This window comes from Apus apus, chromosome 1 (assembly GCF_020740795.1).
Source record: "Apus apus isolate bApuApu2 chromosome 1, bApuApu2.pri.cur, whole genome shotgun sequence".
Classification (NCBI taxonomy): domain Eukaryota; kingdom Metazoa; phylum Chordata; class Aves; order Apodiformes; family Apodidae; genus Apus; species Apus apus.
In genome coordinates, this window is record NC_067282.1 from 200,203,637 (window position 1) to 200,220,366 (window position 16,730).

Genomic DNA, 16,730 nt, shown 5'->3' on the forward strand with positions numbered 1-16,730 from the left:
GAAAGAAGAATCTGTAGAGGCTACACTTAGTCTAGCAGGTCCAGGATGATGTTTCTATACTTAAGGGAAAATTTTGCCCACTGCAAGCACAACAGCAAAGTTCTCCTCGACTACAGTGGTGCTCAAAAAGTTTAGGCCTCCTGTGCATGCAGATGCTTTGTCCTCTCCTCTCAGCATTCAAAAAAGCTACAGATGACTGCTGAAAGTCAGCCCCAGAGAGAGAACAACACTCCCTTAGAAAAGGGGGACAGCTCAATTTTCCTGTCCTTGTGGCCAGTTTTGTTTTGAAAGTCATCACAGTAGGAAAACTAGCACAATGTGAAGTTTTAATTTCCTTCCAAACTTTAGAATCCTTGGAGGAGGCTGAAAATGGCATGCACCACAATTAGCAAAAAAAGAAGCCTCAAAAAAAGCCTTGTGGAGAGATTTAGAGCCCAATCATCATTTACATTTGCAGGTATGTAGATCTCTAAGTGCACGGCTTCTGCCCTGATTACTAATTAATGAGGTGCAAAGATGCCTGTTGGAGGAACCAGCTCTGATTATGTGGGCCTTATGGGAAAATGAAGCTCTTGCAATCTAAGAAGGCAGATGATATCTTTAACATATATTTTAGAAAATTACAGGAACAAATCAAGGGGCAAAATATACACATGTATATATTTTTAAAGAATCACACACAGCCAGGTTGCATTACCAGCCGATTATCTTATTTCCTTGAATATACAAACCTGGCATATTGAATAGATTTAGCATGCTGTCTATTTTGCATGTCATATACATCCACTTAGGCAGTACCCTAGTATTCTGAATGGATATTACTGTCATTATAGCATTCATTTTACAATCGTTGAGAGGAATAAGTGTACAGAGAGCTGCAAGGTGGGTTTCCCAGTTCAGAACCAAGCGTATGATGAAAACCTAAATTTGGCTCAGATTCAGAAAGCATCATGCTATAAAAAGGAAGTTTAGGCAAACATTTAAGGCTCATCAGCTGCTTACATGGTTAACATGGGAATGTTTCTTTTGTTTCTTTTTTTCTTTTCACCATTACATTTTCATTTACTTCTTATCAGTATCTGGTGCTTCTGCATCACCTTGATGCTAGGAGAACACAAGGGAAAGCTGTATGTAGTGAGGCAGGCCATGACATATAGCAGGTACAAGGAAGACTTTTTAAGAACATTTCTTTCTTCAAAGCTGAGGATAAATGGGAGTTCAGAGCAGGTCAGCATCTTCACCATCATGTCAGGTGTAGGGAAATGACCTTGTGTTATTTTCACCACACAAGGAATAAAGCAAAAGCTCTTGCAATGTTGTGTTTGCTTCAGTTTAGAGAAAGCCACAATTAAACAAAATAAATGAAACACATACCATTTGACTTTTCACTATCTGCAGGTTTCATCTGAATAGGATGATGCATCTAAAACAAAAATGAAAGACAGTAAGGCAGGTTGGATAGTCATAAAAATCAAGAATTATGTTTTTAACGAATGGCTTAAAGTATACATTATTAATATTAAACATGTTGAAATGATATAAATTCAAAACAACATTATACTATAGGGTTTTAAGAAAAAAAATTGTAAAGGAGCACTTCATAGCTAGGAAGATTAAAAAAAATAGATCATTGGGCCCATAGGACTCATATAAAACTTTAATTTGCTTATCTAGTTTCAGAAGACCTCTAAAGTTACAGCCCTCATTAAGTTATGGCACACTTCGTTTCTGTTTTACCAACTTTTTTTTCTTGAGCTCAACCACTGCCAAAACTGAGATGGAATTTTCAAGTAATCTAACAGCTAGAAAGCATTTCAAACATACTCAGAGGAGCTGAGTTTGACAAATGAACTTTGCTTGTAATTAAAAAAACATATGCTGATTCTTTCAGGACTGAAGAGGAAGAGATTTCCTATAATAGCTTCCTATGACTGTTAGTATCTCTTTTTTTTTTTCTTTTTATTTATTTTTAGACTACATTATATATTCATTCATAAAGCTTCCATCACAACACGGTGCAATTTTGGCTTCCATAAAATCTCCACATAATTTTCCCTTTTCAGCCTTCTTCTCCATTCATGTCCCTCTCAGTGCCAAAGAAACCAACCCGTGTGCCACACACTTTGTTGAATGTCACATGGCATCCTACCTTGGCACACTTGGCATGGTGTGTCCTCAGCTTTCATTACTCAGTCAAGCTCCCCAGCACACTGCATTGTTGCTAACTCCAAGAAAATTTTTACATCTGGATTTTTCTGTTTTTTTCAGGAACAGCAACACAACAGTTGAGCTCCTTCCAATCAGCGTGCATGGCATTTCCACTGGACATTGGTAATAGCCAGCCCTTTGTCCACTATGATGGATTCAGGGAAATTTTCTTACAGCTTCTCAAAAGCCTTCAGAAATGATCTTGTACTGAGTTTCAATGTGGGAGACATTTAACCTTTCAAAACCCACCACTCTTATTTTCTTCCATAGGGCTCTGCAGAGCTGCTGGGATTTGACAGCACAAACCTTGCAGCAGCAGGTCCACTGCCTTTTCTCTCCTTAGCAATTCCTCACCACTTCACACAAGCATGCAAAAAAAATCTATGCTCTTTCTGCTTTTATATCATTTTTCAGTGTAGCAGAGTCACGTCTTGCCTGAAAATGTCAGAGGCAATTCCATTTTTTTAATAAAAGACTATTATGGCAAACTTTGGGAAACAAAAACAGCTGAGGGCATGGAGAACATCCATGCCCTCATATCAAATGTGCTATCAAAGCAGCACAGAAAACCAAATCTGCATTGCTTTTGGTGGAGTCACTTAACCTCTAGGGACTCAGTTGCTAGATTCTTCAGAAAATACAAAATATTGCTGTGACTGTTTCCATAAGATTTACTCAAAGGCCATTACACTCCATGTACAAATAAATGCTTTCCTTATACTGCTTGCAAAACTCCCCATTGTGCCCTAAGGAAAACGCAAAGCCACAAGGTGGAAGTAGTCACCAGGATGCATAAATGTGCCTCAATTCTGATCTCTTTGAATCATTTGTTTTCCTTTCCCAAATGGACTTTAATAGCCCAGCACTTGTCTGCAACCACTCATATTCAAGCTAATTTATAAAAAAGGGAACTTCCATTGTACCCTATCTTCTTTAACTAGACCTTAACATTTATCCTGGCATCAACAATGCACTGGGCACTGCAGAAGACCTTAAATTCACGGGAACATGATGCAGCATGTCCACTCAGCAAGCAAAAAGTGAAAGAAGAATAAGGTGCAACTTGGTCCATGAGCCCACTGCAGGTACTGATGTCCCTGAGGAGCAACGGAGTGGTGAGAAAATAGAGGAAAGAAAACTGAGTATTGTACATTTGGGAATATGCAGGTTGTAGAAGAAAATCCCAACCCAAATCCAGACCTTTTGTCTCTGTCATTCTTTCTAGCTGCATTTATACACCCCAAAGTGGAGGTTTGTAGAACAAAGGCAATTCTAACAACGTTAAAAATATTTGACTTTTCAAACTGCCTGAACCAGAGAAACCAGTTTTAGACCAAAGTCAGGTGAAGAAGGTATTTTTGCAGCCCCTCAGTCACAATATAAAGATTGGTGTTACCTGACAAAACACAGTTACCACATCAGAAACAATCCCCTTCTGTTATAGATATTTACCCCAAGTTCATTAAGTCAGTAATCTGTTCACCAAGCAAGAGGCAAGATTTAACAAGAGGCTTCAACTGGGTTTTGACTTGATTCAAAAGGCTCCTGCTAAAAACCCATGGTCCAAATTCTCTTTGCCAAAGTCAGGAGTGCTGCTGCTGAGCTTAGCAAACTTCTATCAGAGCAAAACTAATGAAAGATTCAGATCAGGCCTGGAGAGTTTAAACAGCAGAACACCAATGGTAGGTAAAATGGATGGGACACACAAACATGGCTCTGTTGAAGGAGAAGGTGGAAAACACACGTTACTGATGGGTTCCTAACACGAGAAGGCTCACGTTGAAGCTTGTTTAACCCTGACCATCATGAATTGATACGTTAACAACCTTTAACACTAGATTCAATAAAACATGCCATTTATAACCTGAAATGGGTTTTACAGAGTCACTGGTTCGCATCTCATTATTAAACTCATTGCTGACCTCTAGAGACAACTGCCGTGACAATACATATTATAAGCTCTCTACCCATAAAATATTTAAAAGTAAGCGTAAAAAAGAAAAGAAAAGAATGAATCTCAAAGAAGTGTGCAGTGAATACGAAAATTAAAGGGGCAGAAACAAAGGCTAAATAGGTACTATCCTTTCACTCTACGATGAGCAAAAGAGAAAATAATCTGTGCATTTTATATCTTGCTTGTATAACTGCAGGCTATAAAATAATAAAATAGCTATGCTTTCTGAGGCCTTCCAAAAGATTATAGATGATATAAACCTGTTTCAAATTAGATGCCACCCACTAGAATCATGTCATCTACTGAAATGAAGGATTTCATGTCTTATCCGAAAGCTGTTATTGTAGCCATACATCACAAAGCCATACACTTATGGATCTCAAGGTAAGTGATTTCTCACTATGTCATGTCATACAGAAAAACAGGAAACATTTTATTCTGTGCATGAAGAAAGCTTTGCTTACAAAAATACAGTATTTATGAATGCACAGCTGCAATTAATAAATAGACAAGAGTGAGAAAAGTAAACGCAGTAAATAATTTATAGGTATTAGCATCATCCTGTGCTTGGACCCTATAGTAAAAGAAAACATCACAGCTCTCATGCAAGTTATTTCTGAACGTGGGCAGCTTCCCCCAGCAAGCACCGTGCACGGGGATATCGAAACCAGACAGGAGGACAGGCTGTAAGGAATAACCTCTCCTGGGAAGTAGTTCAGAGAGCTCTGTGGGATGCAGCTGTGCAGCCAGGAATGGCATGGCCTGCCTTTCCTATACACACTCGCTATCCATAGGTCTCAGAACACACTATGGCCACTGTGTCACCACCGAGAGCAGCCCTGTGCCCAGGGCTGGGCAGTGCCGGGCGGCAGCGCTGGAGGCAAAGTGGAGGTTCCATCTGCTGCCACGGAGGCCACGCAAAGCCCGAGGTCAAGCACCTCACTGCTCCTCCTTGGGTGCATCCCAAGCAGGGCTGCTGCTGTTGTCCATGGGAACCAAAAAGGAAAAGAAACAGTGGCCAAACAGGCAACTGTGAAAAACTGATGGTTGCTGTCTATGTTGAGGGCAGCAGCAGGATGGAGCCGTGGTACCAGAATTACAATTGACTAGTTACAGATTTCTTCCCTCTCTTTTTACTGAGTACATATCACCGTATGTAAATACAAGTTCATTAGAGAAAAAAACAGCCAAGCAGCCCAAAAAACCTCTCAAAGGCATGCGTCCTCTCCATCTTCAGAATCTCCAAGTCATCTTTTTGACAATAATGATTCTGCCCCTCTGCTCTGGTGAGACCCCACCTGAAATACTGTGTACAGTTCTGTACAGCTCAAGGAAGATATAGACCTGTTGGAGAGGGTCCAGGGAAGGGCCACCATGATGATCAAAGGCCTGGACCACCTCTGCTATGAGGACAGGCTGAGAGAAAGCTGGGGAGGGGCTTTTCATCAGAGAAGATAGTGATAGGACAAGGGCTAATGGTTTTAAACTGAGAGAGGGGAGATTTAGGTTAGATATTAGGAAGAAATTATTCACTATAAGGGTGGTGAGGAACTGGAATGGGTTGCCCAGGGAGGTTGTTGATGCCCCATCCCTTGAGGTTTTTAAGGCCAGGTTGGATGAGGTTTTGTGCAACCTGGTCTAGTGGTAGGGTTCCCTGCTCATGGCACGGGGGTTGGAACTAGATGATATTTAAGGTCCCTTCCAACCTTAATGATTCTATGAATAATGCTACCTATTTACATTCTTGTCAAAGCTATGTGACATCTGCATGGGAGAAAACAAGCCGGCTAAGAGTCTATTTCTGGTAAAAATTTTGCAAGGAAATTAGATTAACCTGGGTGGAATTCTATCTGGGAATTTGGAGCCTGTTGTGGTGATTAAGTCATCATTTCTGTCAGATTACTCTAATCGGCTGTCAAATACGATTCCACAACCCCATCTGTAACTTGGCATCCTCCTTATTCAGTGGATGTTACCTTCTGTATACAAAACAAACCCCAAACAAGGAGGTGTGTGCAGCCTAGCATTTAGCACAGTCATTAGCTGTGATTACCATTGTGTGCTTGCACATCGTGCCATGTGATCAGCGAACACCTTGTTTCATTTAGCCACAGATGCTTCAAATCAGATGTAACCTTAAACTAGTGCTAGGGGTGAAGAACTGTCTCCAGTTGTGGCCAAGCACAGGATTGGCACACTCTGATTCACCACCACATCACCAGCAACTGCTTAAATCTCATTTTGGAGTTGTCAGCGTATTTGGTGGAAAGGCTTTTGGGCACCTGCTCTCCAACCATTGTCTGAAGTGAAGGGGGTGTTTAGATGTTCTAGGTAGGCTAAAGACTTCCCGGTAGCAGTAATTTCTGCACATGAAGCAAGGTTTGTAGCCTGAGGCAGTTGACGCTCTAAATGATCTGTACTGGTCGGTTTAATAAGATTTTTGGTTTTTTTTGTATGTGAGTCTTAAAGAGGATTTTGGTGATTAAAAAGAAGCAAATGACTTTCAGTGAAGATGAAGGAGTTGAGGGACTCAATTTGTTGCAGCTGTGTTGAGTCTGTGAAATTTGGGTGGCCTCAGAACCTCCAAAACTCCGGCCATGTACTTAGACTATGAAAAATAGTTATTTATGGTCCATTGCAAAAACACCTTCATACATGATTACTACACCTATTAGCAGCTTTCACGCTCTGTTCCTGCCACTGATGACTGCACATGTCTTGCTCCCATCATTCCTGGTGCTTTGAGGAAAGGAAATCACTCATCAAGAAAGGACCCTGAATGCACATAAACCTGCCCATGCCTTCACCCAGCTCAGTATGTTAGTCAAAGAGCATCTCCTAAAAGTCCTCTAAAGTTAAGCACAGTGTTACTTTACACCACAGGAGGTTAGGGAGTGTGTGTGTGGGGTGTTTTCCATGACTCCTCACTCCTTCCCATTGCCCCCATGATCTTCCTACAATCCTTTAAAGCCATCAGCAGATTTCTAGAGCTCATAGACCTCTTTAGACCTGTCCCCTTTCTCTCTTCCTTGTCACCTTCCATAGCTGTATGTTTCTAGCTGCGCCTCAGCTCAGTTTGCCCCTTAGCTGTCACCCTCACAGACCACATCATATGGAAATGTAACCAAAATTGAGCTAAACCTTGCCCCAAGCAAAGGGTAAATTTAAAGAACTTGGGCTACTTGGGTAACACCCAAACAAACTGCAATAGGATTAAATGATGACAACTTGCATGTATCTTGTCATTTCTAGCACTTTGGGATTTGCTTCTTGCTAGCATCAATCATTTTTTAAGCCAAAAGGGACTTTATTCATATTTTGTACATCTCAGAATTGTAAAATGGCAGGAGAGAATGTGGGAGAGAGAAGAAGAGATGTCAGACCTTAATAAAATGCTAATACTCTTTTTGGGAAAGGATCATAAATCCATAGACTTTTTGGAACCAATAGCAAAACTAAAGAGGAAGTAAATATTAAGGAGCAGCAAGGACAGACTAAGGTCACAAGGGAAAAAAGGCCCTAAAGAGGCACCAGCATGAAAACTGGTGGGGAAAATTTACATTCTTTGCATAACTCTGGTCTGGGAATGAACTTAAAGTTTTCTCCCAGCCCCTGGTCTAATTAGAGAGTGCAGCTTAATTAGACCAGTAGTCAAAGGAAAAGGAGAACCCAATTCTGTACATTCCAGGTTCCTGAACACCTTCACTGAGTTTGGAAACAAGGAAGGGAAGTATTGACCTACCAAAAGACTTGGGGAAGAACTGAAAATGGTCTATAGGCACCTGAGAATGGAATGATTTCCAGGGTCTTCAGAGATCATTGTTTTTCTGGATTATTGCATGTAGACATCTCTACATGCACCCCCAGCCCCTCATTTCAGCTTTTAGCTCCCAAGTTCTTCAATAGGATCCTTTTGGAGGAGCTCTTGAACATATTTTTCACATCACTTCAATGCTGTTTTTTCTTTTTTAAACCCTAGTGACTCACAAGTAATACAAGTTTCCCAGAAGTGAAAGAGGTGTATTTTCCTATTGAAGAAAACTGTTTAGAATGACTTCTCTAGGGTCAAACTAACTTGAATTACACAGTCAATATCTGGCTACAGCTTCAGGGAACTTCTCCAGGAACCAGGGACAGTCTCTGAGGCCAAATAAATACCAGTGAATAAAAGAGGCAAGGGACTGCTCTCTGGCTCTTAGGAGGAGTGGTGAGGCACAGCTTGCGTTTACACAGCTATACTTTTCCTATTTCTCAAAACAGGATGCCCTTGTGCATACTGCCTACTGGGAACAATCGCTAGCCCATGTTATTACTCCAAATATGCCTGCACAGTGGGCAGGAAAAGTGCTAACCAGCACACAGACCAGTGCCACGGTCCTGCTTGTTTACCAGCACTGGCAGAGCTTTTGGATTCCCAGTATTGGTGTAAGTCATTTACCTTAGTTTATTCACAGGTAAAAGGAGCATAAATGTGCATCTGTTACATAGACACTCACAAATAAATGCAAAGCAGTGGCTGTAACTGCCTGAGCGATGGCATAGCCAGAAGATTGCTTGCTGTCATCCTTTCATAAATCCCAGTTTAAGGGATTTACACCATGTTAGGTATTCATACAATTTTAGTAGTAGAAGAATGTGGTCTGTTACTTGGCCTCCTAGATTACTGTCATATATATTTGCATATCTTGGAGACAGAGTGAGAGGGAGGGAGGAAGGGAAGGAGGAAGGATAGACAAGCAGGAGAAAATGAATATTGCTGGTGTGTGCCAAATATAGTTCATGCAGTAATGCATAACATCATTATTTTCTATTTAGAGTACAGAAACAAGCCTATAGCTTGCTTAACACAAGTTGTTTCTTTTACCAGAGAACGCTAAAACTGCCGAAATTCAATGACTTCTGGAAGCTTTCCAACTCAAGTCATTTGCGATCCACTACACTCCGTGTTTTAAATGCAAGCGTAATTGAACATTAGCTCAAGTGACTAAAAACAATGCTGCACTTTAAAATAATAATAATAATAATAATAATAATAATAATAATAATAATAATAATAATAATAATATTCTAGCAGTCCCTTCTGCAGTCATCCCTGCATCCTGCTGGTCCTCCTGCACATTCACTAATTAAGGTATAACACTCAGTCTCCTTTAAAAGTTGTACTCTCCTATAGACATAAAAAAGTTGGCTGTCTCAGAAATGACAACTTCACTTCCTAATGTACAAATGACTACTGTTACTCTGTTAGCAGTTCTACTCCATTTATTTAATTCCATCATTTCTTACCACCCACACAAATGACAAGAACTCCAGGACACATGTGAGCTGAACAGAGTGGAGATAAGGAAGGGAAGGTGCAACCAAAATTGGTCTCTTCAAAATCACAGGGAAACCAAAGTGATTAACTATCTTTTCTTCAAACAAATGAGCCTTTACAGAACGTATTCCATCCTAAAAATAGACATCAAGCAGGATTCTATATCTTGTTGGGAATAATGCCTTGGGGATATTTTGTATCATCCATGCTTAAAAAGCAAAACCCATTAGACATCTGAGCAAAACATCAGATATTATTTTAACAGCAAGAGTTATCCATCTCATCTGCAGCGGCAATAACTTTAGTTGACATTTTGCCAATTGAAGTTTGCGAGCCAACGTGGGTTGGTTGTTGTTTGTTGTGTTGTTTTTTCTTCCCCTTTGCATTTAAAATGATGAGGCACAGAAAGATAACGGAAGTCTCTCTGTGACATTAATTGACTGAGTTTTAACACCCATTAAAGGCAAAGGGCAAAAATTACCACCCACATTTCTGAGTGAAAAAGGCAGCGCGGTGAAGCAGCGACAGGCCTGGCGTTGTGCAAGGAGGTGCTGCACAGACTGGAATGACAATCCAAAGGGATGCAGCCCAGCTGTCCACACCACAGCAGAGCCTGAGCTCCTCACGTTCTAATTGATTTCTCCTCCTAACACCCTTGTGAGGTGCTCATTGCTGCTATCTCTTTTTAACAGAAAGGAAGATGATGGGGGAAGAAAGGCCCAGTGGCTCTACGTGATTCATCTGGAGTTAATCCACAACTGAAGCCAAGTCTCTCCAGCCAAAATCACTCAGTTTTATCATCAGGTACAGATGAAGGCATTAATGAGCAGGTATACTCCACACAAGCAGGTTTTTTTACAATACTACTCCCTAGATGCCCTACTGAAAAGGTAATGTGAGAACTTGAAGCAGTGATCCAGGAGAGCTGGAGGATTTGGACGGTGTGACCTTAGGAGCCAGGACTCAATTCCCAGCATGACACAAGTCTTACAGTCAATGTCTCTCACTGGATATGAGTCAAGTATTCTGAAGTCGTACTTCCTTCCATCTCCCTAATTGGGCGTTGGTTTCCAGAAGTCAACAGGAGGCTGAGACTTAAAAAGGAGTACTTTTCCTTCAAATCTAAGAGTGCTCTCCCCCCCATATTACTATTTGGAAAATAGAGCCACAGCAAAGACAAAACATATTACCTATGCTCATCATCCATGAAAAGTCTTCCCACCTCCCACGGGAATGAAACAAAGGTCCCTTAACCATCCCGGAAGGGGAAGGCAGCAAAGCAGAGGCTTGTGCTTACTTGAGTGGATTGTGGAGGCATATTTCATGTTAATTCTACTAGCAAAAGTAAAATCCCCTGCTTAGGAAGCACCAACTCCTGAGGGCACATTTGCCCTTCTCATTTATGACTTCAGAATCTGTGAAGACTCAAGACAATGTTCCCATCTTAAAAAAACAACCCTCTCCTGCTGCCAAATGGAAACATACACGTAGCTCAGGCTGTGAGCAACATTTTAGGGCACTAATGTTTGAAGCTGGTCCATATGAAATCCCTCCCTTTCTACACAAATCCCTCTGATTCCACATCAACATCTGGGATGATTTTTAGATAACTGGGAGGAAAACAAATCAATCCTCCCCCCAAAACACAATCCCAAACAAAACCAAAATACATTATCTTTTAGGCTACTGATGACACTGAGTAAATTTTGTTTAAATGAGAAGTTTTTAAAAACATGCAATGGTTTTTGTAATGCAAAACACAAACTCAGGTGTGATTGAGAGCATGGCTACCAGGATACTAAATGCTGGTTTTGCAGAAGTTTTATTTTAAGATTTATGCTGTTCTGTGTTTGCATGTACTGTCTCCTTTGTGAACTATGCTCTGGGAAAACACCATGTGATTATGCTCAGCAATATCCTTTACCCTTGCCAAGTTGAAATTCAGGAAATAACACTTTAAATGGAATGGCTAGCCACAGCAACATTTCAGAAAGTCAAGAAAGCATAGTCAGGGGCTCCTCTGTTTCTTTCACAACGTTATCTCAGCTACACTTATCATCTGCATTTTTTGCTTTCATTCAGTAAGACAGAAACCAGCCCCCACCACTCCTTCAGTTTCACATCACAGATTTTTCTGTCCATTTACTAAGCAGATCTTCTGCCTGACTCTCTCTGCAGTATAGAAGGTCACCTTGATCCAGCAACGCACTTGGGCTCCTCTTCTGACAGAAACTGGAGCCTATTATTTGGTACAAAAATAAAATTGTAGGCTAAGGAATTTATTTATTTATTTAAAAGATACAGAGCTTCTTAAAAATTCTTGTTGAAAAGCCTTCATATTTGCATTACAATGTACCAGCAAGAACATCTCATCGCTAAAAAGTGTGATTGAGGTAGGTCTAGAATAAGCCCCAAAAGCATCAAAATTACTAAAACTCTACCTTTCAAATTAGAGCAAAGGGTACAACTTATAGAAACAGTTGGCACTGATGATGTGGGCCTGCTGAGGCATTCATTTAGCAAAGGTGCAAAGCAGTTCTGAGTCCAGAATACGTGTCTTGATTCACAATTCCCACCTGTCCAGCAGTCAGGCAGGCAGTCAAATTCCTCCCTGTTACCAAACACAGAGTAAGCCAGATTTCTTCAAAGGTCAGATATGAGCCCCAAACTACTTGTCAACAGGCATGTCTCTTTAAATATTGCAGGGAATAGCCAAAGCATTCAGGTAGAAAAGGAGTTTTGAATGAAGATGTCAAAAATCCTACTCTTCTGACTGAGATCAGCTGGGGTAAGCAGTCCAGTTTTATTGTTTCACCAGCAGAGCCATAATATTTTATGCCAAATGAGGATACGGCTCATAAATTCTATTTAAGCTCTCCATGACCTGAAGTTACAGGAATTTTCCACAACTATCCAGTATCAGCATCCAAATAAAAGCTCTCAGTGTTATGCCAATACTCTGCAGTGGCAAAATAATCTGGCTGTGGAGAGGGAATGAAAAAAGACAGCTCGATATTTGATCCGTCTATGAAAAAGAGAATATTACTGCAGTCTCCAGCCACAAGCACACACACACACAAACACACACTGTCCACACGAAAATATGAATGTCTAATTGTGGATACATACAATTACATACAGCAGTAAGAATCACATTAAGTAACCATGTAATTTTTAACCACCCTTCTCTTCAAATGTTTAGCATTGCTGCAGCTAATGAACTTTGCTCGTACTTTCTTTGGGATAAGGCAAGTGTGTTTTATGGATACTAAGCATGTAGTGTACTTTTATAATGCTAATCTTAAGGAATTATAATGCATTTAAATATTTCCCTCAATAGGTGCTTGAGAAGTTAAACGAACAATTAAACAAATAAATGGTCAACTTGAGCAGAAACATGTATTTTTGAAGAATGAGTCAGTTCCAGTTGGCTGTGGTATTTGGACTGAGCTGTAATTAGTAAAAGGGACAGTATCAGGAACAGAAAGGCCAAAATCAACCTAGCTCCACCCATTTGCAAAGCTCTGAACTACCATCGGATCCTAAATATGAACCTTAATGCATTTTTTTAGAGCCCGGGCCCCTTGATTCTCTTGAAAAAAGCACCAACGAGCTACATTTAGTGACTATAAATGCTAGGATGTGAAAAGCTGCCTTCTCTTAATTTTCTTTATATTGCTATTCTACTCAATTAGAAGTTTTCTCTGCATTGTGCCCCACGAGTAACACCTTTATGTGCGACCGGCCCAAAGGTCAAAGAAATCTCTTTGCAGAGATGGCTTCAGGTGGAACAGCTGGAGGCCTCAGAGACTTTATCAGGAAGCTCCTCTGATAAAACCAGCTGAGCTAAAAGTTCTTACACCATTCATCCTATCTGCTCCAAAGGTAGCACATGGAGCTACTGGGAAGTCTTGAACTCCTGGTTTTCTTGCATAGGGTATTTTTTCTGAGCAGGGCTAATGCAGCCTCAGGCCTGTTTTGCAGCTTCAGTGAAGATCATGGAGGGCAACAAAAGCTCAGGGGAAAACAGCATGGGTACAGAAAAGAAATTGTCACCAAGTCACACCCTCTATTTTTGGCTTTTGTGTCAACAGGGAGGAAGACAAGTGCCAGACATGATAGCTGTTAGCTATCAGGCCGATTTTAAACCGGGATAAATCCATGGCATTCTTTGCAAAATGAAGAGGGTCACAAGAGGCAAGGGACACACCTGCCTGAGCAACCCTCAGAGCCCTCTAGACACAAGCATATAAGCATGGCATTTAAACTGACTGTAGCTGTTACTTACCAACATCGTTCTTTTTGGTTAATCATATATTTTTTCACAAATAAGAGGATTCTATATTCACACAAGCATAGCAATTTCTTTTACCTCTTAGCAATTGAAGAAATGAGAGATGAAAAAATTCAGTGGCTAATCTTGAATGAATTAATGCCAATACAGGATTACTCCCTATCATATATTTTCTAATTCTTTCCTACCTCAAATGCCCATAAGGATTGGGTTGCAACTTTGTTTCTTTTCAAAGATTATTCCAATTGGACAGATACTGCTTTTTGCTGATACTTGATCTAAGTGTTATTTCACCTCTTATGACAGTCAATCCTCAGTTCTGTGCACAATCAGAAATAATTCCCATTTGTCACTGACATTTGGGCAGTACTTGGCCCTGGAGGAAATAAATGCACCATCTACATCCATGCTGCTGTGGATGCTTGGTGAGGTACTCCCACAACAGCATTTATCTTCTCTGTATTCCTCACAATGTTTGAAATGAGCATCCTGTATAATAACACAGCACATTTTCCTCTAAGGTATTGTCATGAATTGGCCACAAAATAATATTAGTCGCTGTCTGGCGGATACTTGCTCAAGTGATGGTCTAGAACACCAACTCCCTTCAATCATTTGAGCCTTTCACAGTTGAATGGAAATATAAAGGTATCACGTACCTCACATCTCTGCATGAGGCTGTAATCCCATTGAGAGATCCTGGCAGCAGTAAGGAACACCAGAGGGTTTTGTTTATTTTCATGGTGGAATTACAAGCTTCACTTACGGAGGTACCTGACTTTCAGTTCTTAGTTTAAAACTAATCTTATCCTCTGATTAGCATCTTATTTTCCACAAACTGATTTTCTTCAACCCGGAATCCTACGTTCTCTATCTTGAAATCAATGATAAGGCTCTATTCATACTTTCTTAAAGACTGTTACAGACTTCCAATTATTCCTTTCAGACATAAGATTTTTTTTTTTCTTTCTGTTTTTTTCCCCACTATGTTTATACTTCAGAAGAGAACATTTCCACTCACTGCAGCTTCCAATAGTTGCAAGTGGGTTGGGTCAGCACTCCTAGAATGAATGATGGAGGCAATGTATTAATGAGATTCCCTAATACATTGCAAATTCTATCTGCAAAGAAGCAAAGTTGCTTATTCTAACCCCTGCTTGCACATCCCCCTCCTCCTGCGACGGGAGATAGCCCATCTCTGAGTTACAATAGGGCGAGAGTTGGGATTGACTGCAGACTGCTTTAATGCCACTCTTAATGACAACTTGTGAAGATTAGGAAGTTGTCAGAATCAGATATCAGCAAAAGCACCAGCTTGCTTTGTGAAGTCAGTCTGAATTAATTAATGGGGAGCTTTCCTTTGATATTGCTTTGATATTTGGCTGCAGCTGGATAAAAATCAACCACAAAGGAAGCTACATTTTGTTTACCACTGTTTAAGACTCTGTTTAGTTCAATGTTTTCTTTCTTTTGCAGTTTTTGCCTTTTCAACTTCCCTAGCACAAGGCAACAGAGACAGGCTTTTGCTAATAAATGGAGTTATGGTGGCAGGTTTTTCAATTACTGTTTCTCTCCGCTCCTGGAGATATTCAGGCTGCATTGTGGGAGCAAAGCCATTACTGATTTCAGCAAAGCTGCAAGTGAAAATATGGACCATTCCAAACGTAAGACAAACATTAGCCTTCCCCACTCTGGTACTGTTTTTCCTGTCAAAAGGTATTTAACCCTTTCATGATATTTACTCTCTGGTTTAGAGGATGCTGATCACTTGCTCCATACACTGAAAGCCCGAAATATAAGCTCTGCAACTAGTTCTCCTTAACTTTTCAGAGTGGGAATTTACATCCCATTTTAGCACCTCTAAAGGTTTTGCATGTCTACCATGATAAACAGATGAACACTTCTGTACCCTAAACCACTGCTTGCAACCAAATGAATCCCTGAGTACTTCTAGCAGCCCCAGTGACTCTGCTGGCAAGAGGAGAAAGGAGTGACCTGCACACCACAGGGGAAGAGCAGACATAGAAGTGGCTCATCCAACTAAGCTGATGAAGATGATAATTTGTTCTGGAGAACGAGCAAAAAATCAATTATCTCCCTGTGTCTGCAAAGAGTATTTTTAATTAGGCATAATATCATTGCCCAAGGTGTGTTACTAGAGCAGGAGTCTCAGTCAAGCCACCCAATTTCACCTGGTTTTCTAGGACATATCGTGGGGTTCCTAATGACCCCAGAAGACAGAACTTGCATTTCCTCTCTCATCATGCAACAGTGTGGCTCATTATCTGATTGGGAAGGGAGAAAGCTTACTAAGGATGCCTCAGCTCCCTGCAGCACGCTGGGAGTACAGGCACTAAATGAGACAGCGCAGCATCCCTTCCATAGCAATTCACAGAGTGAGAGACCACACTGCAGACGTCTTGGAAAGAAGCAGCACAGCCCACAGGGATGGACACAACGGCAGGAGGAGGATGAACAGTCTCTCTGTTATAAACATGCCATGAAGCCCAGGCTCTTTAGTCATAACATAACTCAGATCCACGGGCGTCAAACATTGCTGTCGAGGCAGGTAAATGGCATCCAGGGGCATCTCTAATGATGTTACTTAGTGGTGCTTGCAACATTGTTTATGATTTGCCTTTCTAATTTTACTACCCCAGGAGCAGCCAGACAGCTAGGAAGGCTCCCTGAACTGGTTTTTCACTACGAAGACAATTTTAATAGCTTGTGTCATGGTGCTAATGAGGCCAACTGAAGCACCTGTACTTTCTGTTCCGGATAACAGAAAACAGCTAACACCAGCAGGAGGATAAATAGCTGTTTAAGAGAGTGCCTGGGCTATTAACCTTAGCTAAGCATCCCACCTAAATCTTGGTGAGTTTTGCAATACCCTGGAGTACTCCAGTCATGGCTTCCCAGTTTTGTTCAGTTTTCCATTCTGAAGTGGACAGCAAAAG

At 40.8% G+C, this 16,730-nt stretch overlaps 1 protein-coding gene across 8 annotated transcripts in view; it reads right to left on the minus strand.

The window, feature by feature from the left end:
- CELF2 (CUGBP Elav-like family member 2) overlaps positions 1–16,730 on the minus strand; it is a 377,540-nt gene that overhangs the window by 74,991 nt on the left and 285,819 nt on the right. For all 8 annotated transcript variants that reach the window (XM_051635638.1, XM_051635627.1, XM_051635617.1 and 5 more), the window contains one exon: positions 1,375–1,423. In XM_051635638.1, coding sequence (XP_051491598.1) covers positions 1,375–1,423 — 49 coding nt within the window. The remainder of the gene's footprint in view (positions 1–1,374; positions 1,424–16,730) is intronic.